The sequence below is a fragment of the Heliangelus exortis genome, chromosome 1 (assembly GCF_036169615.1).
Source record: "Heliangelus exortis chromosome 1, bHelExo1.hap1, whole genome shotgun sequence".
Classification (NCBI taxonomy): Eukaryota; Metazoa; Chordata; class Aves; order Apodiformes; family Trochilidae; genus Heliangelus; species Heliangelus exortis.
In genome coordinates, this window is record NC_092422.1 from 45,905,090 (window position 1) to 45,929,530 (window position 24,441).

Genomic DNA, 24,441 nt, shown 5'->3' on the forward strand with positions numbered 1-24,441 from the left:
CTTTTTCTTTTCTTGCGAGTGGAAAAAAAAATACAAAATTATACTGAATAAATAGTAAATATAAATCTAGTTAGAATTCATTGCAAAAATAAACCTGCAGTGTTCTACTTTTTTTACTATTTTCCCCACAATGCTTTTTTTTATTATAATTTCAGAAAATATAGAGTATTTTTATACAAACAGCTAACTACTCTTATTCTTCTTCATGTGTGTATTGTTTCAGTTATTATGTATTAGAATTTTTTTTGTATAGGATGGGAAAGGATCTGTATTTGCACTTGGAAGTTTCTAGCCACAGCAAATTCATTTTCTCCAAGAATATTTAAAGCCAGCATAGAGGTTATTTTTATATATATCTAAAAAATCAGACTTATTAAACACAGTAACATATTTACAGTTGATTCTCAGTAGCTTCTCAAATTACCTAGGATTATGAGTTGAAACACCAGTGATGCACAATATTTTATAGCAGCAGCTCAGGAAAAGATTGTCCAAACTTAGGTAAAGCTATCAGACAGGGAAAGTAGCAAAAGGTTTGCTTTTTTTCTTCATTGAAGATGTTGGGTAAACATAGTTAAACATTTTTCCTTCCACATACTGATACAGAATGCATATCATGAAATTTCACGTACAATACTTAAATATCTGCAAGCTCCGGGTGCATATACAAGAATTGTTTCTTTTTGTGTGTGTGTGTTTTTGTGGGCTTTTTGTTGTTTTTTTTATTGGGGGGGTGTTCTTGTTTAGGTTTGTGGGTTGTTTTTTTTTCTTTTTTAAATGACATTTAGTATGACAACATTTCAGGTCCTTTCATATTTATTATAATGGTTTGTTAGGTGTAGTTGTAGACAGTGGTGATGTATGCAGTGCATGTACTAACCTCACTAATACACTCTACCCATATAACTATAAACACAAGTGCTTTTTAAAAAAGGAATCTACTTGAACCAAGGGGAAAAAAAAAGAAAGAGTAAACATAACAAATATTTTTCTGTAGGTTGAGTACAGAATGGAGAGTGCCATACACACCTTTTTTAAATATTGAGGAATGTTGCAATAAGCATTCTTCCTCCCACAGTTCAATCATACAAAGTTCATGTTTAACTCGGTGTGAGACATGTCACCTGCACACAACCCCATGGCTTCCCACAGTGATCCCTGAGTTTTTTTTGCTAGGATTACTGCTGTGCTTAAGTTCTTACTGTTGACATGTTATTATAAGGCACTTTTATTTACAATGGTTCCAATTTAAAATAGAATTACAGAAATTCAGCCCAATGTATTGTAACTTCATGTTTGTTGTTCCAGGACTTCCAGGTAGTCAGGCTCAGTATGTAAATTAGCTTTGAGTTCAAAATATTCATTTTTAGTTTGTTCTAGGAAAACCTTTCTTGGCCTGGAGTACATGAGTGTCTCCATTAGCTTCAGCTCCTCATGTGTTCCAGGATAATGAACTTCCATATCAGGCTGGAGCTGGACAATATTTTTTCTTAGATACTCTGTGATCCCTAGTTGCTGCAGTTCTCTCTCTTTTTCAAGAATGTTTCTATACAAGCAGCTGGCATCCTGAAAAGATAGAAATTCAGGAGATTGATCTGTAGTCTTATATTTGACATTTGAACCTGTAAGAGGTGAGCTGTTCTCTCTTTCCAGGAGACTTCGGCGGAGATGTTTGGAATCATTAACTTCCTTCTCACTTCCCTCCTCCGGTTGCTCAGTGTGCTTGGGGCTGAAGGATGGGCTGCGGTAGACCTGAACCATGGGAGTAACCACACGTTGTTCGTAGAGGGTTCCAGATGGATGCTCTGTTGTGTGGTGTGTTGTCTTGTGCCCATACATGCTGTACTGGAGGTGGACTGGGCTATTATCTCTCATTTGCTCATCTGCTTGTTTCTTTTTGCATCTCCGTCGTCGATGTAGAACGAGAACGACTATTCCTGCTGCACAAAATACAATAGTGATAAACACAATTAGAAGTCCTAATATTAAAACAGAAAGTGGGACGGCATCTGTAAGGGACTGCAGGATGGTTTCTGCATTGTTGCTGGTAGTAGAAGAAGTTGTCACAACTATAAAACTGGCATGAGTTGGCAGGGCAGGGCTGTTTATTAAGCCTGGACACAAAACTTCACTGTTCAAGGATTTCAGTTCTTTTTTTGCTAGGTGTCCTGGAGATTTACAAAAAATATCACCCATCATTGTATTCTTACTCAGTTTTTGTATCCATTTCTGCAGTCCAACTGAATCACAGGTGCAATCCCAGGGGTTGTCTTCAAGTTCAATTTGTACCAACATATCCAGCTCATCCAAGACATTACTTACAGGTAAATGAGCAAATTGGTTTGTTTTCAGGTTTAGTCTGTTGAGTGGAACACCTGAAAAGATATGGGGTGGCAAAGTTTGCAGAAGGTTGTTATTTAAGTAGAGGACCTTAAGTTTTGGCATTGCATTAAATGTCCCTGGCAAAACTTCTTTGATGGAATTATATTCAAGGTATAAGTATTCAAGATGCTGAAGGCCAAGGAAGAGATTCTGACTTAGTTTTGTGAGATGATTGCCATTGAGATACAATTTCTGCAGTCTAGTCAGATTCATAAAGGAGCCTTCCTCAAGAATTTCAATGCGATTATTCCCCAGGTGAAGCATTTCCAGGCTGACATAGTCCACAAGGTCTGATTTTAGTAATGTCTGAATAATGTTTCCAGCTAGAATAAGCTTTTTAGGATTTGGAGGAGGTGGTCCTAAATCAGACAAGCTTTCAATATTTCGCTCCTGGCAGTGCATGAGAACTCCTGAGAGCATGTGGCTGGTGCAGTGACAGGGGACAGGACAATAGATTCCTGGAAACTGAGTAGGCTTGGGAGTACGAAGAACTAAACTTGGTTCTTTAGTGGGAGCTTTAATGATGGGAATCACCTTAGTTGATAGATGACTATCACTGATAGATGAGGTTACAAGCAAGGGCAGTGACCCTGAAGGATCCTCAAGTTCATTGGGAGGATGAGTGTGACAAAGTGATTCTTTTTTCAACCTACTTAAGATGCTGCCTTTGATAACTGGAGGGCTGTTGCATACAACGTCACCTATTATTGACTGAGGAGGCATGTTTTCCAGCCATATCTTCAGCTGCAGCAAATCACAGTTACAGGCCCATTTATTATCTTCCAACTGTAGGTCGAGTATTCTACCAATGTGCTCCAAAAAGCCAACATAGGGCAGTGTCTGCAATTGGTTTCCACGAAGATCTAAATGGGTCAGTGGCACAAAACGAAATATGTTCGGAGGAAGATACTCAATGGCATTATCATTCAAAATAAGTACTTTAAGCCTGTTGAGCTTGCTAAAGGCACTTGCTTCAATTACTGTGATGAAATTGTTGTCTGCTTGAAGAAACTCCAGATTTTCCAATCCATTAAATGTATCCTCTCTAAGTGTTTCTAAAGAATTGTGATTGATATGAAGTTGCTTAAGAAGGCTGAGACCATTGAAAGCCCCAGGCTCAATATCTGCAATATTATTAAAGCCAAGATGTAGAGAGAGAGCATTAACAAGGCCAGCAAACTCATTCACATGTAATTTAGCCAGGCCATTGTTTAACAGATTAAGATGGAAAGGCCGCGATGGTGGGACACTTATTTCCGATACCATCTTGATGCCTCTTTCTTCACAGTTTATAATCATGGTATCATCCTTTTCTTCACAGGAACACAAACTCTGACAAGTTCCTCTAACTGAAGAAAAATAAGGCTGTGACAGGAAGGGATCAGATGCAACCACAACTGAATATAGAATAAAAATCCAGAGCTTCATCTTGTGCAGCAGATTCTAAAAAGAAATAAAAATAATAATAAATACAATTTTAAAAAAGGAAAAAGAGAAAATATTAAAAATCATGATTTCACAGGGTTGGTTTTGTTAGGGTTTTTTTTCCTGTGGTGGAGAGGAGGGGTAGCTCTGCCTAGTACTTGTCATTGAATTATTCCACCTCTAAAAAAAATACTATATCCTGCAAAGCATTTCAATTACTTGCTAAACAGAGAAAAATATATTTATTGTATTGTCTTGTATTGAATCATAAACATGGTCATAAGTGGAATGCTTCAGTATTTTCACACTAATACACCAAAGTAGGAGATAATCAGGAGTGCATTGTCTTTATTTATATAACATGTAGGATGCTTTCCTAGTAATTCGTTTCTGTCTTGAGCAACTTACATCAGTGCTAATATGGTATTTTGGATCCTTGCTTTGTGTCATCATATAGCACTGCAGTTTTAAAAGTACCTCACTAAGATCAACTAAATGTTGTCCACCTGCCGAAATGAAGAAATAAGATTTTTTTTTTTTTCAACAATGTGTTGTGAGTGAAAGCCTATTGAGTCAGGTATAGAGAATTTCTCCTTTGGTTCTGTGTTATATATGTAAATCAAAAGTTATCTCCTTTGCAAGCCTTATTCTCCGAGCTTAAGGGGGAGATGACAAAATAATTATTTTTCTTTACTTAAATTTTAAGACATATGTAATAGTTTGTGTGTAAGTGGAAGCACAGCACCTAGTAGTGGAACATGCTTGAGTATAATATACATATAATTTTCTATACAAAGCCACCCTATTATTATAACCACTAGTTACCTCCAAAATACATAAATATACTTGTAACTTAACTGTTTCATGAATCAAAATTATCACCATGTTATGTATCTTCCATGTAGTATCATACATGTTATGTAACTTAAATTATTAACTGTCAATCTGATCTTGAACTTTGCAATACCTGACAAATGTATTATTACAGTACAATTACGAAGTCACAAACAAACTGTACACATTGAAATCAAACATTTGTTATCACTGTTTTGAAGTAAGTCATGCTATACTCTGAAGATTCTGTTTCTTTCTTTCAAAGCTGTCATTAGCTACAAAAATAGTAATTTTTGATATATGAGATGGAGAAAAAGGACTGTTTATAAACATTAATTAAATACTTCCTAAAAGAAAAAAAATCTTAAAACCGAATGGATTTTATCTATTTATTTATTATTTATTTATTTATTGTATTTATAATTCTATTTCTCTCTAGGTTTTTTAAGTAATTGATCAAATAAAGGACACTTGATCTTTCATAGGAAACTTAAAACATGGAGTATGGAATTTCACTACACAACCAAATGAAGTATTAATTTCTGAAATATTGGAACTTTTTACAAGAATCTACTCAATTACATGTATGAACATTCTTTCAGTGTAGCCACATGACTGGACATCTAACCAATGCATACTTTCGTTGTCACCTTTGTTTTTAGCAACACCAAGGCTTCCCTTTAAAATGGATAAAGACACTTAAGTGCTGTGATACAAATATTACACACACAAAAAAAGCAACAATAACAAATGTCTGCACATTAATTATGTTTTTCTCTGATAGTAATTTCTGATAACCAGGAGGACATATATGAATTTGGAGCTAGGAAGTGCAATACATAGCCTAAATAGGTGTCCTTAAAAGTATGACCTTTTCATTTTGTTTCAGTAGGAAAAAATTTTTTGTCTCATAACACTCCTTGATCTCCAGCTGTCTATTTTGATATATGTCTTTAAGTTTGTTTTCCCAAGAAGTACTGGATAAGACACAACATGTCAAAATGCTCTCTTTACAAGTATGCAGAATAATTCTGAGATCATATTGTGCCAGAGGTTTATTCATGCTTTACATGCATCGGTATCCTTTCCAGTGATCCAAGGTAAAAAATTCAGGCTCTTGACACAGATGCCAGCTTTAAACCTACTATGACTAATCAGACTTTATTTCTGTACATTTTTACTCTGTAGGAATTCTATCTTCAATCTGCATCAAATTCAAGCTGCACTTACAAAGTCCCTGAGCAAATTAAATGAAAAAAAAAACCATCCCAAAAAAAAAAAAGAATAATCTGAAAAGCATGTTACATTCTAGTGCATATTGAGAAATTAGGTTATAAAAATAAAAGCCCTCCTCTCAGAGATGAAAGAACATTTGTAACCAATTGGAAAACATTCCCATCTTAATCATCGTCATATTTCTGTGGGCAGCACTGCCAGAAGTCAGCCACACCCCCCCCCCCCAAAAATTAACAGGAGACTTGTATTCTTTTTCCTTTCATTCAATTTTTTTTTTTGTCCAAACACTCAGGAATATGTAATGAAGCTCTCAGTGGGCTACTATTGTAAAATAAAAACTGCTTTGAAGTAACAGATGGTCAACATTTAACCAAAAGAATTCATAATAAAATAAAATATAATTCTAAAGCCTTGACTAACCTGACCTTTTCCTGTTCCATGTGGTGAGGTTTTTCAGCAAATTCTACATGGTATCTTAAGTTTGTTCATTTTATCTGCTTTCATGTAAGTCACTACTAAGTGCATAATATAACTAAGCTTTTTGCACTAGGGATTCTGAAAGACTAAAAGTGTCACAGTCCTTTCTAAGGAGAAAAGTTTAATACTTTCAAAAGCAGTCACATTCTAGAAGAAGCATCCTATATTTGACAAATAATAAACAACAAATTTTTGAAACATTGCAAAAGCTTGTTTCATTTTACTTGGACTTTTGTTTGTCTGTTCATTTTAATTCAACTCTCTGTTGAAGAATTTCAAAGCTTCAAGCTAAGAATTAATAATTTTTTAAAAACCTTATGGATTATTCATGAAATTCTGAAGGGCATTACAGTAAGATGATGAATTTAAGACCAATTTTGCACTTCAGGAAATAAAAACAAACACCCATTCCCCCCCCCCCCCCTCAAGGAATTTGAAATCAGTGTTTCCTTAATACACTCATTCTACACATTTGGCAGTTTGAATAAATGCACCTGGCAGATTGTTTGAAATACAGTATAATTTGACATCATTTAATATAAAAGTTACAGAAAGCCATGCAGAAAAAAATAGACTCAGTGGGTACTGAGAAGTGAATTTCTTCTGTGATCAGCTATTTAACTAATTGGAATCTTGCTTACCTGTACAGCAGTAACACTCCCTGAATCTCTCAGTAATGCACAGTTGGAGCAGCTGTTTCAAAGCGATGTAATTTTTCCCTGCAAAAAATACCCACTTTCTTCTGAGTTTCACTTTGCTGCAAGCTCTGGTAATACTACAGCTCCACAAAGTTAAAATCCTTTTTCAGAAGACAAAGTACAAAGCATTCAGTTGCAAGAAATCTTCCAAGCAGCGTGCACATTAGACCATCCTGTAAGCAGTTCTCCTTTTTCCCAATTAAAATTCACAGCATACTTCACAGCTATGCTGACTTTTCTGCATATATTTAACTGTTTGCAAGCATTTGGATGCAGTAAACAAACAAGATGCTCAGCAGAGCTTTACTTGATCACTTGGGTTTTCAGCTTTTTTTAGGTGTAAGCTGCTTCTGTGTTGTCTCTGCTCTTTCTAGTCTTTCTTGTTAGCTCAGTTTGTTATTAGTCAGATTGCCAGGGGCTGGGAGGTAGGCGTAAATAAAGAGACTTCTTGGCTTTTGACTCAGCCTTTAAGCCCTTCCCCACCAGAGAGCTTTAATCTGCCAATGTCATTTAATACAAGATACAGCTCCACCTTGAGACAGATCAGCTCCTCCTCCTGCTATTTCTCTCACCTCCTTTTCCCCTTATCTAAGTGAGCTCGGAAACTAAAATTCAGCTAAATATCATAATATAATGGATGATTTTGCAAAACAGTAAACATGCACTGCAGCTTTTACAGTTTATTCTCTTGGGCAAATCTTGCATTTAGTTTATATGTGCAAATGCTTGCTTTAGAAACCGAGAGCATTCCAGCCCAAATACACTCCACAAAACACACCACAAGGGAAACATTGTCCTCTGGATATTTTTTCTGTCACAATGAAAATGAAGTGCATGATTATTTAAATGAGATGGTACAGCTCCCAGTCCGGTCCACTCAATGTGACTGAGGTAGGGATAAGTATGTGCAGTTGTATGTATTTTATTTATAATTATTGTAGAATATTAGTGCTTATGCTCCACAATTATTGCCTTCAGTTAAAGTTCTAAAACAGAAGTTTTAAAACTGTCCATCTTCTGTAGGATGAAAACTGAGTTGACTGTAACAGTTTTACAAATATTAGTGTAGTGCGTTGGTATCTGTGAGACTGTATTTTACTTGCACGAAATGATACTTTGATAACAGGTTCAGTTTGGGGGGGCTATTCTTAAAGGTATGTATCATGCTTAAGATATTGTTTTTGTATTCATACACAATTAAATAAAGCTACATTAGAGATAAAAGAAAACGTTTATTCCATGCAAAGATTTTTCTCCTCCTTCCTGCACTGCATGGGATGGCTTTATATGCTGATGAACTTCCTTGTTCATCCCCCTGCCACAAAGCCTCAAAACATCCTGGTGAACAACATGGATGTTGCATGGAATAGCAACAGTGTTCTTTGTTATATTTACCCTGTAGAGCATACCATTTCTATTTTGCTAGCATTCTGTCTTTGATTACTTTACAGATTGTTTACTGCAGCCTCAAGAACAATCATATTACAGGAATTTTTTCTGTGCATATAGTTGTCTAAATGGCCTCACTAGCCTTTGAATCTTGACAAACTGTTCCATGTGATGGCTATCAAGATATGGTCCTATGTATATGTACACACACATATATGTATACTTCTACATCTATAGGCACGTTTATGTATGCTCTGGTTTATTAGAATGTGATTATTAATACTTCATTTTCTACAGATAAAATATGTAATTTAGGAATCTTTTTTTTATAAAAGAAAGATATAACATTCCTGAGAAACAGCAACATTTTTTCTCCCATTTATTTCAACACGTCACTTACTTGATTGTATTTTGCTGCTTTTAATGAAACTTGCCACTCTGTCAAGATTTGCAGATATTTCACTGTTAAGGCTCAAAGATTCTCAGATATCTGTGCCTGTTAATTTTGAATGTATGAACTGTAAGACAGATTCTTTCAGATTTTTACTGAACATTTTACAGATGCTAACACTTCACTTGTGATTGTTTGAGATGGAGAATATCTGCATATATAGAAACACAGAATCAGAAGTGAAAACTGGACTATTCTTTGCTTTTCATTAAAAATCCACAAGAACTAAACCAGATTACAGAAATATTTCCAGATATCTACTACTAAAAATAGGAGAGCATTTCCTAACCATACACAATTAAAAAACACCAAGAATTTTTATCAATGTTTTTCATTCCACAAACTGTATATATACCAGGTTTATAGAAATATAGTTAATAATTGTTTCCCTACCATGATTTTATGAATCATTAAGTGTAAAGAATGCAAATCTGCCAGTGCCTCTTCATCTTCAGTGTTGAACTGACATGGAATTTGTACCCTGTACTTTAAACATCCCCCTTTATCAATTGTTATGACAATGCTAAGATTTGTGAAGCTCGATAAATAAGATCTAAAACTGTCATGCTTAGTTACTTCCGAAAAGGCCCTAAGCTTTTATGTCATTACTATTTACCTCTTCAGAGAGTACAGCACCTTCACAGATAAGAAATGATGCCATAACCCTCCATATATATATATTGTGCAGGATTTTCCTCCATCTCTTGAGTTTTCTTTATTATCAATATGAGAAGTAGAGAGAGAACTTCTAATGCTATAAAGCATGTATGCCTTGTAAAAAAAAAAAAAAGCAAACCTCAAAGAGGATGTTTTAATTCTGTATACCATGTTTCATTGAATTCTGTGTTATATGGTAAATTGTGCAGCATTCTTTACCTCTATAAACTTTAGAGGAAACACCAGAGCCTGAATTATATAACTTGTAAATGTTGGTATCACCACAAAATGCCCAACAAGGCTATTGTGGAACCAGTTGTTTTCTTCTTAGAAATGCAATAGCTCCATTCAGGAAAATTCTGAAGAATACAAAGACAGGTATAAGAAACAGTGAAAAGCTTTCTCAGACTCTTTCTATCAGAATTTACTAGTAACACTTCTAAATTACTTTGAAGAACATTTTCCATATAAGGGATACTAATTTCAAATGTAAAAATTATTGTTACATTTCCCAGATTAGTTTTCAAAATATGATTTTTTCGTGGTACCCGACTCATGTATTTGAGAAGTCAGTGTTTAAAAATAATGAACTGCATTTTCTTTTTTAATGGAAGGTAGAGCTCCCCTTCCTCCTCATTCATAGCTCATGCTGCTTCTCAGTATGCACATAAGGAGCCATTGATTCCACACAGTATGTGTGATCAAATAATGTATCCTGTTATGTCTGAAACAAGTTGTTAGTTGATATCAGCAACTCTTCACCTACTCTGCCTTCAACACCATATCTTTGAATTCTGTATAACTACTTGTCTGAGAACCTAAGACACTACCCCTAAAAGAAGCATTCTTCTGGAACAGCTATGTAGCATCTGAGTATTTACACCAAAGACAACAGGCTGAGGGACTCTGTGTGTGCAGATGTGCATGTGCTATGTACACACTGTTTGTGAGTTTCAACAAACAAAAAATTCCCACAATACAATGTAGCTACAACTATGTAAGTTTCCAGAACCTACTGCAAACCTAAAGCAAAGCTTTTCTCTCCCATGACCAAGGAAATTAAGAAAGAATTTATTGAACTATGAGTTCCACAGTAATCAAGTGAACAGGAAAGAAAAATATAAAGATTATTTCTCAATTAGGAAAGAGGTAGGTTTTTTTTGTAGGTATCCATTTATTTAATTGAGCTACAATTGACATATGCATATGTAAAATACACATATGTATCCATACATAATATTATACGCATTGGTAATTATCATGCAAAAATCATATTCCCAAAAGTATTTTGAAGAAAGGTATGTTAAATTTCATGGGGTTTGTGTTTCATTTTTCAAGATGAAAAGACACGCAGTAGGTTCAGTTTCCTGCTGGAACTGAACACCACATTTTATTCTACCAGCCTTAGCACCATGACCCCTTACAAAATACTGGCTTCTCTCCTCTCCTCTCCTCCTGAGGAAATATTTTGATGTCAGTTCAAAAAATGCCTAGAGGTGACTGGCCTGTAGATAACAAAAGTTACCAGAGAACTTGCATTCTTTGGTTGTGATGGCTCAAATGCCATCTTTTTAAAAATCTACTTTGCTTGCCAATGACCCAAGAACAAACAAAAAAACTCAACCAACCAACCAAAGAAAACCAAAACACAACAACAAAAAACCCCCACTGAATCTTAGTTAGTACTGTACAGCATGCTAGCAGCTGAAGAACCTCTCTAGTACTTTACCTCTGCTTCCTTTTCTTGGTAACTTTTGCAACCCTAGAAGCATTGTTTTCCATCAACTTGAAATTTCTGTAGATTTAGAGGGAAGTGATCCTCTCCACTACCACAGAGCTATTTCACACTTGAACCAAATGGAGTGAATTGTTGGTTTTTTGTTTTTTTTTTTTGTAAATTTGAATAACATTTAAACAATAATAATTTTTAAAATCCTTGTAAGTTTATATATGGTACTTATGTTCTACTCGCTTCTTTTTTTTTTTTTTTTCCCGCAATATGATACAATTAGCCAGTTAGTTGCCAAATGCACCTCTAAGTAACCTGCCTCATATTACAGTTACAATAATTGATGTGTAAGCAGACTTCTAGCCTTTTATTATCTGACTGTAGGTATATGCTTTTGTCATTTAAAACCCTTGAAAAAACCTTACTTCAATACCAACAGTCAATGCAACCCAAAGTTGAAGGAATTGTGTAAAGCTTTTGAAATTAATAATGGAACATTCTGTAATGCATTTTTTAATAGCAGAATTTCTTGGTCTTCTGCTCCAAAGATGGAGAGCAAGTATTACAAATATGTACATACTCTATTATTTTGCAATATACTTATTATGTTCTTTTTCAAATTACAACTTGGGATGCTTGTAGTTTCAGATGAACTGCTAACTTTAGATTCACCTGTGAATGGGTTTAAAAATTTGCTGCTAGGAAAAAAAAATTTGCAGATATCCTAATAAACTCTTTAAATGAAAGGGAAAAGAAGGAAAAAAAAATCATTGGGTGTGCATCAATCAATAATCAAAACCAGAGGTATGATATAATTTACATACATTTACATGTATTTTTTCATTGTTAAAAATTTTCTGGAGTGTTAAAAAATTCCTGATCTTGGTCTTTTTTCAATAAGCCTGAATAGGAAAGCATGAAATACTGAAACTGCTGTGTAAAATGATTTGCTTTCCTTTCCCACATGAATAATGCATTGATATTTAACATTAATACCCTGTTAAACACAAATGAGTTTCTACATGCAAACTACGCTTAAGCCTATTTATGATTATGTGCGCCTATGCCTATCCTAATTGTGCATTACATGCTACTGTTATTCCACAGAAATCTAGCTAATATATATTATATGAGGCAATTTGGAAAAATACCTCTACTTCTCTGTAGTAGTCAATCAAGTCTGGAATATCACTATTTTGCAAGTACCCATAGCATTCAACCAACTAATCTTGAGGATACCGTATGCATACTCAGTAAAATTCACAGAACAAACACAACGTTAATGCATTAATGAATTAATATTTCAGCTGTGCTTTGAAGGTGATTTTGTCTTCTTTCTGATAATGCACATCCTTTACAGAGGCACTGACCTATGTTCTGAAATTCAGCTTGAAACAATTATATAGGAACTGAGGCAAATGAGCACACAGCACAAAACACTCTTTGGATCTGTAAAGTCATAAGTAGCGTTCAAGAGAGTAGTAGATCTTGAAATCTGGAAATATGACCCTTATCTCTCTGACTTCACAATACAGAATTGATAGGAACTAGTTTTCAGTCTAAAAATTTGTTAGTTAAGTCTAAGTTAATCAACATATTGACCTTTTTTAAATAAAAACATATTGACATTTAAATTTAAATAAATAAGGGATAATTTCTCTTGTCTACCTTAAGATGACAATTTTTGGAGTGCATTACTGTGGAAGTCTCTGTAATTCATTGAGGTATATAGATTGGGTTGGAGCTAATGGAAAATAAACAAGCTGAAAAAAATCTGAATATACCTGACTACAAATGCAACTCAGGAAAAGTATGGCAGATATGTGCTCTGCTATCCACCATGAAACACTTATTTGGTTAAAAATGCATGAAAAGAAAATAATGTATTAAGTTGGCCAGTATCAATAAGTTAAACCCTGCATCTAAATCCTCATACATTCTTAGGAGCAGCTATCTCCTTGACTACATTTTCTTAGTTTTGCATTCTGTCACATAGCCATACTTATGGTTTCTACTCACAGTGTTATCTCAGAGCGAATAGAGCTCTGTGAAATGTTCACACTATTATCAAAGAGCAAATAGAACCCATTAAAGAAATTATATCTGACAGACTCAGAGCTCATTTCAGCCTTTCTGTCAAACTGGGAAGAGCACACAAACCTACATCTTCAAATAAACTTTTTTTTTCTTCTGTTCTCAAATAAACATTTATTTTCAGAAAGCAGTTCTTAAAAATGTGAGAGTAATGTTAGCCACAATAAACAATGTAAGCTTAAAATAAGAAAATTTAAATTAAGAAAAGTTAAATTGAGTAAAAAGTATATAATTTCCTGAATTCAAAAAATATTATTTTAAAAGTTTTCAGGGAATTCTCTTTTCTGAAGAGGGTGCATATGCAAGCCCATTTTTTGCAAAAGGAATGTCAGATTTCTGCTTTAAAAATGTATGCCTCAAGTGCATAAAAAGATGTTTAAAATTATTGGAAGGTATTTGATGGCACAACTTTTACTCTAGCATCAGACTCATTAGGATAACTTCTGGTTTATTTCAAACATAAGAATGCGCTTATATAAATTTCTTTAGTGTTATTTTTTTAATCCTTTTTTGTTTTTTTTTTTTTTTACTTAGGTATAGGTGAACTCCTGCTTTGCTTTTCAGCAGTCAGATAGTGCAGACCTAATGAACCTTTGAGTTCACCGTTAAGGAGAGAGTAAGAATACTTTTATTTTATATAACTCACTGGATCTTATATGAAATGTCCTTTGTGGCTCAGATCTTGTAAATCTGTTTTTGTTTTTCTTAACATGGTTGAGGAAAAACAGTAGTACAGGAAAATCAGATATTTTCCCTCTGTAAAAGGGAAGAAAATCCTTCTTAGGATGAAGAAAGAAAAAATTAATCTGTTCCTCAGGGGTGAGGGATGAAGACAGGAGTGGGAATATGTCCAGTGAAGAAAAAAGCAGGAAGTAGGTCAGAAAGAGTAAATTTTATGTTCTTTCTGCTACTGCAGAAGGTGAGAATAAGGTAAAGAACTGACTTTATTGAGAGTCCATATCACCAGCTGAGGTCACATTTTTGCACACCCTTACCTTTCCTGAATGATGTTGACAGATACAATAAACAGGAACATATATATTATATCTGCTTCCAAAAATCTATTGCCTTACATGCTTTATGAACATTTAATCTTCACTATTAAATTGTCCTTTCATTTGGGATCTTATAGATAAAGCAGCATGTCTCAGAACCTTCAAGGTAAGCTTCCGAATTACTTTTCAGACTTGTTTCTTCCTAAATCTTTATCTGACTTAAAGATTCAAATCAACTGACCATCTACTGGCAAGTGCACAAAGCCATATGGATTTCAGTGTGTCACCAACCTTGAGCAGGTGTAAGCTTCACTGTAGGACAGCTACTGAGTCACTACTAGAAACTAATATTTTGCATGACATCAGGGATGGATTTTCTCATCAGAATCACCTACAGCATTGTATTCACCATCTCAGTCCAATGAAAAACAAAGAGTAAATTTACAAAGGTAAATTTTTATGAAGTGCTGGGCTACATGCAGCATAAAATAACAGAATACAGATAAATGATTTCTCCCTCTTTGCTTCAGGTTGTAGTTCGGTCTTTCTTTTGTTTTTTTAAACAATAAGATAAAGAGTCTCAGAAAGTACTATAGTTTTTACTTGAGAATGCTTCTATTGGATGTTACTCATCTTAATTAGAAAACCAACATCTAGCTTTAGTACTGAAAATTATTTTATTTTTTGGAAGGTTGTTTTTTTGTTTAAATGATGACCACGTTTGCCAAAACAGAGCTGATTTTTTTTGATATTTTAAATCTTTCAGAAGTCTAGAACACATAACTGATGTACATGCTACATGTAACCAATGAATGGTAGCAAACACCCAGCTGTTTTCCAGTTTTCCACAGAAATACATTTATCTCCATGCTTCAGGGAAGACCTATGGAACATTTTAAATTCACATGAAAAACAACAAAAAAACCATTATTAAATTTTTTAAAAGTTTCTTAATATATCAATAGCATGAAAGCAAAATTACAGTTGGTATTGTCATCTCCCATAGGCAAATTATATCCTGAAAGAAGTAGCAACAGAGCAAATGTGTGAAGCATTTCTCAAATGTATTTAGGTATAGTTAACACTGTGGAGTTACCTTTCTTAATATGGTTTCAAAGCAAAGATAGATGCAGTATATAACTCTCATGTAGAAAATCTTGCTATTTTGAAAGGGAAAAGTATTCTTGTCATAAGAATGAAGGGTTTTAGGTGTCAGATAATTAATTTTTCTATAAGAGAGCAAAACCAGATCTCAATTGTCTGCATCATAGAAACTGAAAGGACTGCATGCAAAATTATGGCTTCTCTGCATTAATCGCCTTTCAGGTATTTCATAAGAATGAAGAATTGTTAAGAATGAAGAATTTCATAAGAATGAAGAATTGTTAAGACCAGGGTGGAGATATGAAATATGCAGAATAAAGTCAGAGAGAGGATTTTGTGTTGACAACATCTACAGCTGGAGTCTAAAACCAGCTGTTTTATCAAAAAGGTTCTCTGTCAGAACTAAATTTATTTCAAGAGCCAGACAGATGCCTTCTCGTTCTCATTGACAATGTTGTCAGTCTCACAACTTTGTATGTATAGTCTCAGTTCAGGAGGCAAAATACAACACTGGATTGTTCAGCTTCAACATGTAGTCAGCTAGTAGTAGATCAGACAGTTGTTCTTAATTTGCCATTACATTCAGGTAATAATATTGCAGAAAGATCCATAGTCTCTTCCTCCAAAAAATTCTGGGTTTAGTTAATTAGTATTATAGTACTAGAAGCATTACCTTTAAAAAATGCAACCTATTTCCTCCTGTCAACCATTTAAACATGATTGGTTAGATCAATTCACAGAATACTTTTTGATGATTCAGTGACTGAAACGAGGGTCATCAAACCATGGAGTACATTGCTGAGAGGCTGTAGGTCTCCATTTTTAGAACTATACAAAACCTGTCTGGACATGTTCCCAGATCTACTGCTGTAGCTGATATGACAGCCAGGGAAGGTGAACTAGAGATGAACTAAGCAGATCCCTTCCAGCTTAAATGTTTCTGTGGGTTGACTTGACTTCAGAGTCAGGTAGTGACACACAGTGAAAGTGTCTGTGAATGTGACCGTGACCGTGATTTCATATTGACTGCTGCTTTGGCAAGCAATGAAAAGGGAAGCTGGTAAGAACTACAGTAATAATACTTCTTTCTCATTTTCCAGTTTATATGAAAAAAAGTGTTATAACTAGCTTGCATCATATTTTACACACCACCATAGCAAATCTCTTCACCTGTCCTTCATAATCTGTAATTCCTTTTTAACTGAATAAGAATTCACATCCAGGAAATGATTTACAGGAAAAGATAAAATCATTATAAGAACTTTAATGACTTTTAAAACTGTTACTAGCCGTGTATTCTCTTGTTTAATATACATATGCATTGATAATATAGGGTTATATTATTAAGACTCATTTACAGATGTTTGTCTCTGGGCTTGTTAGTGTGAGAATTCAACGGAGATTTTTTTTTTATTCCCTATTTATTTTGAAAATTTAAGAGTATATTTGGAAAACTTAAACTGCACTTGTGCTCTTTGAACTGTGAATTTGTCTAAATGGAAAGTTTCTTAATTTTTCTTGTACAAAGTTATGTACACAGAGTAAAGTGGACTGAGTTTACTGTGAAAGTAGGTGATATTACTTTAGATTTATAGCTCAACATCACCCTCTCCTGGCAACATGTCTGAACTAAAATATTAATGGACAGTTTTTAAAAGTATAATTTTTTTTATTGCTATAAATAAATGAAACTCACTATAATTTAAAAATATGCTTAATTTACTGGTGAGGAAAAAAATTCAGATATTCCTTGTTTTTCTTTTGGCAACCACAAATCACCAAAGTTAAACCTTCTAGTATATATTCATCATGAATTTAAACTATTTTATTTTAGATTCATTTAAGTATCTGTGCAAACTTGACCAGCTTTCAGATAGTTACCAACCCATGTGTAGATACCATTGTTGCATGTTGCTTTATTTCTTCCGTCTGTTAATTGATCAAGGTTAAAAAAATATAAAGAAAAGGTATAATCAAAGCAGAGATCAGAAATTTATTTCAGTTCAAATATAATGTGAAAAAGTGAAACAAAACTGGAAATGTTGGGGAGAGCAATAAGTTATGGTTTTCGCTTACCAACCTGGGTTATACACTGCTCAGGAATGGCAGATTCTCTTTCTCTCTCTTTACCTTGAAAGCTCTTTGGAACAGCTTCTTAAGCATTTATGTGCTTCTTATCATTATCAGTTTCCAAAACCAATTTTATCTTCGGTAAAATTTCAATAGTTATCTGGAAAAATATTCTGCTATTGTAAAAAATTCGATAATTCTATAGAGTCATTAGAAACCTAAGAATCGAGATATAGTAAAAGTCATCTGGAATGAATTTCTGATAACGTAATTTTCAGTTATTCTAAAATAAAAGCATATGATGATCTAAATTTAAAATAGATGACCCCTGGCCTGAACAGCAAGACTAGATTTTTTTTCAGGGTTCAGTATCTTCTTCACAGAAGAAAAATTGCAAACATTAGATTTGGAACTTGATGTTAACAACAGAAAATACTGTCACTGTCTTTACACTTTTTAGTAATTATTATTTTTCCTCAAATAACGTATCTGTTTAAATATATAAACTTATGTGTATGAATTTTTCTAGTACAGTTATAAATGTTTACGCATTTTGGCCCTATTGAAATAATTGGAAATTTTGACATTCACTTCACTGAGTTAGTAGTTCCATCTGGCAAATACCAATATGCATGCTTCTACTTATCTTTTCTCTATTTGAATTTTAGTGATCTTATTTATGTTCATAATATTTTGACTAGTTTAAAAGAGCTATAGTTATGCAACATCTGGCAAAGTTTGCTTCGAATATTCCATTAAGTGACCAGGTGTTCATTTTATGTTTTATATTTTTTAACTTACATTTTTGCATATTAAATAAAAAACCTGAAATATTAGCCCTGCCTAATTTAGAATTAGTTTGATAGCAATGAAAATTAGGGTTCATTACAATTAAAGCAATCTTTGTGATTATTTTGTGTATTTATTTTTTCACTAACAACAATGGTATGGAACTGTTTCTGCCTTTTTTGTCAACACTGGAGTGGTAAAAATGAGCTCAAATATTATCAGTATTTAATTATACCTTTAGATACTAAAGATGAACACCTGTCATGGTTTAACAGCTGGCAATTAACTGAATGACTGATGCTCTCTATTAATCCCCCTCCCTGATAAAGAAAGGAGACACAATAAGGAAGAGAGACTTACAGGTTGGAAACTGCACAGCTTTAATAAAACAGTAATGATTTCAAAAAAGAAAAAGAATTAAATGTATTAAAATATACAGAAAAATGATATCATGTTCCTCACCCCTTTCCCCCAGTAATGCTCATGTTGCCACCGAGGCTGCAGGGCAGCCCTGGGAAAGTCCAGGCTAGAATCCTGGAGTCAGCAGCAGTGGGGAGCTGGAGGCAGGAACACACAGATAAGGGCTGGCACGGATCAGGAGCACAGGCAGATGAACTGGTGGAATCGTCCCAGGATGCTGAAGAAGGCAGGAAGAGAAGAAGGGCTAAGGGGTGTAGGGAGGAGGCTTGACCCTCATGATCAGTCAAATTTTTACCATGTATGGGCTGGAATACTCTATTTGGTCAATTTTGGTGACTTGTTTTATCTGCTTCTCCCTAAAGGAAGGTTGCAGGTGTGACCCCTTTGCTCCCTTGATCATGAAATGTTCCTTAGAATGGACAAGTGGCCTTGGTTCTGCATCCCAGTCTCTAGCTGTAACTACAAACAAAGAGCATTATCAGTCCTAGAAGCAGCCACTGACTGAGAAACTTGCTGTTATTTTCAGGAAGTACAGATACTTAGAAAAGACTTAACTGAAAGAAAATTACAAGACAGAAAATTAGTTCTATCCTGGCTCAAACCAAGACATCACTTAAACAGAGAAATGGTCTTACACAAATATCATTTACCTAATATTCAAAAACAGCAATAAAACCATCATTACCACCCTGCAGCCCCAGAATGAAACTTTCCCTTAATTTTTTTAATCAGTTTACAGTTTTCCTGGTCAGGGACAGTAAAATCAAAACTGCTTGAATTCATGGAATAGAAAATACTTTTTTGTACCCAAATCAGAAATGTCTTTCCTTTCCTCTCCTAGGCTTGTTGGTTTATTTGGGAGTAAGATTATCTGCAAGGTGGTAGTTGCTTCTGTGAGAATTGACCCATGTAGATGGATTAGGATATTAGGTTTAAAAAAAACTGTAAAAGAATTAGTCACAATTTTCCTGCAAAGTAATTTTTTTAGACACTGAAAAATAGTTATCAAGTTTACAAGTAATAGCAAGATAGGAATGAAAGAGACCTCAAGATCACAAGATGGTAAACACATCATAGAATCCATAAGCTGTGATAACTGTTGTTATTAGACTTATTCTAATCCTTTTTCCAGAATTGGAAGCAAAGGAATAGAAGAATGTGTGCTCTGAATGAAGACACTAGAACTACTACAGCACAGAGGTTGCAGTTAACACAAAAAGACAGTGACTATTGTGGAATCAAATTCTGTAGACTAAAGGAAACAAAAGTCATAAGGAAGACAAATTTGCTAAGATAGGCACCATCTGATTAAATATCTTCTATTGATTTTAGCCTGAAAACACACCATTTACAAAAAAATGAATAAACCATCAGGAATTATTTTCTTTTTCATACACATAGACATTGAATAAATGTATTCATAAATGGAAATAAAACAATTCTTGTATGTTGGCATATATGTATATAATGTTTCAGCTTTCAAGATGTGTATAGATTAATGCAAGAAATTTAAATATCTAATGTGCTTGATTAGTTTATAGAAAACAGGGGAAAACATACACCACAATCAGCTGAAAATAGAAAAAAGAAATAAATATTCTTGGGGGTTTAGTCTAAATTCAGATTATTAAACAATACTGGGAGTAAAAGGATATCTAAAACCAAGTTCATTTCAGCATCACATATACTAAAATTGGAACGATACATAGATTAGAATGGACCCTGTGAAAGGATGACATGAAAATTCATGAAGCATTCCATATTTTTGACACAGGCAAGTATAATCTTTGTTGGGTTGAAAACTGGCTGCTTGGCAGGGCCCAGAGAGTTGTAGTTAATGGAGTTAAATCCAGCTGGCAATTGGTCACCAGTGGTGTTCACCAGGGCTCACTTTTGGGGCTGGTCCTGTTCACTATTTTCTTTAATGATCTAGATGAGGGAATTGAGTGCTTCCTCTGTAAGTTTGCAGATATCACCAGGCTGGGTGGGAGTGTTGATCTGCTCAAGGGTAGGAATGATTTGAAAAGGAACCTGGATAGACTGGATGAGAAGGCCGGTCAATAAAAAGAGCTTTAACATGGCCAAGTGCTGCATCCTGCACAGCACAGCTTCGGTCACAACAATCCCATGAAATGCTACAGGCATGGGGATGAGTGGCTGGAATGTTGCCAGGCAGAAAGGGACCTGGGGGGGTGCTGGTCAGCATCTGACTGGATATGAGCCAGCAGTGTTCTCAGGTGGCCGAGAAGGCCAGCAGCATCCTGGCTTGTATCAAGAATAGTGTGGCCAGCAGGAGAAGGGAAGTAATCATGTCCCTGTACTGGCCAGACTGCACTTCTAGTACCATATTCAGTTCTGGGCCCCTCACTATGAGAAAGACATTGAGTTGCTGGAGTGAGTTCAGAGAAGGTCAACAAAACCAATGAAGACTCTGGAGAACAAGTTCTATGAGGAGAGGTTGAGAGAATTGGGTTTATTTAGTTTGGAGAAGAAGCTTGAGAGGAGACCTTATTGCTTTCTACAACTACCTCAAAGGCGATTGTCAATGGCACTGGTCAAATAAATATTATCATTAGTCCAGTTGTAATAAAACTGATTAATAATATTTATTTTCCCAGACTCATTGCCTTCTATGATGAAATGACAGTTATACGGATTGTGAGACAGCTGTAAATGCACATAGGCCAAGTTTCATTGTAATTAGTTTAGAACTCATAGGCCAAAGTTTCTAATTATTACAGCAGAAGATTAATTAAAGTTTCAGTTTAAATTAGCAAAATTAAAATTAAATTTAAATTAAGTTAAAAACCTGACTGATATTTTTTCCTTTTTTTTTCTGCTGTTGAGCTCATCCTTCTCTTTGCCATAAAGTAATTTGCTTTATTCTTGTTTAAGAAAGATTAAGATGCATTATTAGTGTTCTGAATTCTTCACTGGGAAGATTCAAGGCTGATGTCAAGGGTCCCTTCCTCTTTTGACTTGTCAGTGGTTTCTGTGTGAACTTTGAACATCATCAAATACTAGCTATTAGACAAAGTTACACAGTATCTTCCCTGGACACAAGTAATATAATGGGCTAATATTTGTTATTCAGAGACCATGCAGATTTTTCTGACCTTTACTGTGTAATATGGCATTAACCAAACTGATCTAGAACTAGTTAGACAACAGTTAGTCTAATAGATGCTACACAATTGCTGTTACAATTATAAAAGCCTAAAATTAGTTTAAGCTAAGACAAGCTCAGATAAATCCTAAGAGCCTGCAGTGTTAAGCAAATACAGTCTTACAGTAAATTTCCCTGACATCTTTGGAAATGAATTCCAAGAAGCTGTTCTTCACGATTACAGGGATTGAGGTGCAGCTGACTGACCTAGAGTTACACAGGAACTCTTTCTCATCTTTGTTAAATATCTTTAACATCTTTGTCACTGATGTGGATGGTGAAATTGAGTGCACCCTCAGATAGTTTGCTAATGACATCAGGCTGAGTGGTGTGGTCAACATGCTGGAGGGAAGGAAGACCATCCAGTGGGACAATGACAGGCTTGAGAGATGGGGCCACATCAGCCTCAAAAAGTGATAAGGTCAAATGCAAGGTCTTGTACAGGGGTTGGGGCAATCCTAAACACAGATGCAGGCTGGGGAGTGAATAGATTGTGAACAGATCTAAGGACAGGGCTTTGGGGGTGTTGGTTGCTTTCTGACAACACCAAGCTGTGCTGTGGTCTATTAATTCCCTGTAGGGAAGGGATGCCATCCAGGGGAGCCTTGACAGGATCAAGAGGTGGTCTTGTGCAAACTGAAGGAAGAAGAACAAGGTCAAGTGCAAGGTCCTGCACTTGGGTCAGGACAATCCCAAGCTCAAATACAGGCTCAGTGGGGAATAAAAACAGCCCTGAGAAGAAAGTTGATTGGTGAGAAGATTAACATCAGCCAGAAATATACACTTGCAGCCCAGAAAGCCAACTATATCCAGTGCTGCATCAAAAGAAGCCTGGCCAAGAGGTCTCCCCTTATCCACTCTTGTGAGACCCCACTTGGAGAACTCCAGAACTATGTCTAGTTCTGGAGCCCTCAACAGCTGAAGGAAATGGAGCTGTTGGAGAAAGTCCAGAGGAGGACCATGAAGACAGTCAGAGGGCTGGAGCACCTCTTACTGTGATAGGCAAAGAGGTACTGATCTAGTAAGCTCATCTAATTATTATGACATTTGTACACATTTCATTAATTACACCAGGAAATGTTTTAACTATTCTACAGTAGTTCTCTTAGAAATTAAATGAGGTTCACAAACCAAATCAAATCAACCTGATTATAATTTTGTGTAATAACTCTCAATATGAAATCTGGATATGAAAAAAAATATTCCTTCTTTAGGTAACAGAAATAGTTATAGGCTATTGCCATTAAAGTGGGAGGGAATACATGCATGCTGAATATAGTTAAACTGTAACTGAAATGAACTGGAATACCCAAGGTCTTGAAAAAATGCATGGTTTCATGTTACACATCTCTTTGGCTCTGCTCACATAGCCACAACAGATATGAAATGGCCAGAAACAATTTAATGATTTTAAAAAATTATTGGTGAAAAGTTTAGACCTCACCATGTATCCCAGAATATAGATCTGTAACTACAATGATCATTTAAGTGTCTCTAGCATAATTTCACAGAAGCTCATTTACTTTCAGCACTGAAGAGAAAATTCCTTTGACAGGTTCTGCTTTGAAAAGCTAACTGCTCTCTTTCAACATTTGTGCTTGTGGGAAATTAGGCACATATTGGTTCAGATTTTCTGGGTGACAAGCAGTAACACAATTTGTCATTCATTATCAAGATGCCTTGTTATAAAGGGGCTGGTCATTTGAATTCATTCATCCATCATAACAAACTAAGTTGATTATCATTTTGTGTCAGCAGATCTGTCTGTTAAACAGATGATGTAGACTGGAATTTTAGTAGTGAAAACAATTCTAGTTTAAAGTTAGACCTCAGAAATATTAAAGACGTGATTAATGAAAATACAGCCTGAAAAAAAGGGCACAATTTTTGACATCAATAAATAAAATATTAATTGGTGATCAAAACATCACTATTTGCAGTCACACATATCTAGAGGACACAAGAAACTCAAGAGTTTAAATTTAGTGTATTATATTCATGGTAAAAGTAGTATTTTTAATGAAGACCATAAACAGTGATCCCATTTTTTGTGATTATTTATTACTCCAGAGAAACTGAAAAACTCACAAAGGAGAAAAGGATGGCTCTGGTTACCCTGATGAAATTTAAGTTTAGAGCAGCACTCAATGGAGTCCAAAGCAGGAGGGTCTAAGATGTATATAAGCTGGGATGCAAATGTGTATCTGATAATACAATATTTGCCACAATATGTTTACTCCATTAAAATTAGATGCTTCAGGGTGAGGATGTGTTCATTCCAGAACCCACACTTCCATTTAAACAAGGACATCTTGGTCATTCTGTATGTGTGTGACAAATGAATTTATTGCTTGAATTACATTAAATTTTATCTTCAGCGGTTGTATTTACCATAAGGACTCAGGCTAGTGCAATAATGATCTCTCTTTTCCTCATTCATGTATATGTACATGTATTTATGTAAATGCCTTCTTCATTTTGAGTGTCTTCAGAGTGGGATAATTATCTCAATACACTGGAAAATG

The 24,441-nt window shown here is 34.9% G+C and overlaps 1 protein-coding gene and 1 non-coding gene across 2 annotated transcripts; one reads left to right on the top strand and one right to left on the bottom strand.

The window, feature by feature from the left end:
* Positions 1-1,212: 1,212 nt before the first annotated feature.
* SLITRK6 (SLIT and NTRK like family member 6) lies at positions 1,213-7,503 on the bottom strand. Its single transcript, XM_071741743.1, has 2 exons — positions 6,996-7,503; positions 1,213-3,825 (listed from the first exon to the last, which is right to left on the bottom strand). Exon 2 carries the CDS (start codon positions 3,808-3,810, stop codon positions 1,291-1,293), a length of 2,520 nt encoding a protein of 839 aa, XP_071597844.1. The 5' UTR covers positions 3,811-3,825; positions 6,996-7,503; the 3' UTR covers positions 1,213-1,290.
* Positions 7,504-20,416: 12,913 nt separating this feature from the next.
* Positions 20,417-20,517, top strand: LOC139791866 (U6 spliceosomal RNA). Its single transcript, XR_011724075.1, has one exon. It is a non-coding gene; the product is annotated as a U6 spliceosomal RNA (small nuclear RNA).
* The last annotated feature ends 3,924 nt before the right edge of the window (positions 20,518-24,441 follow it).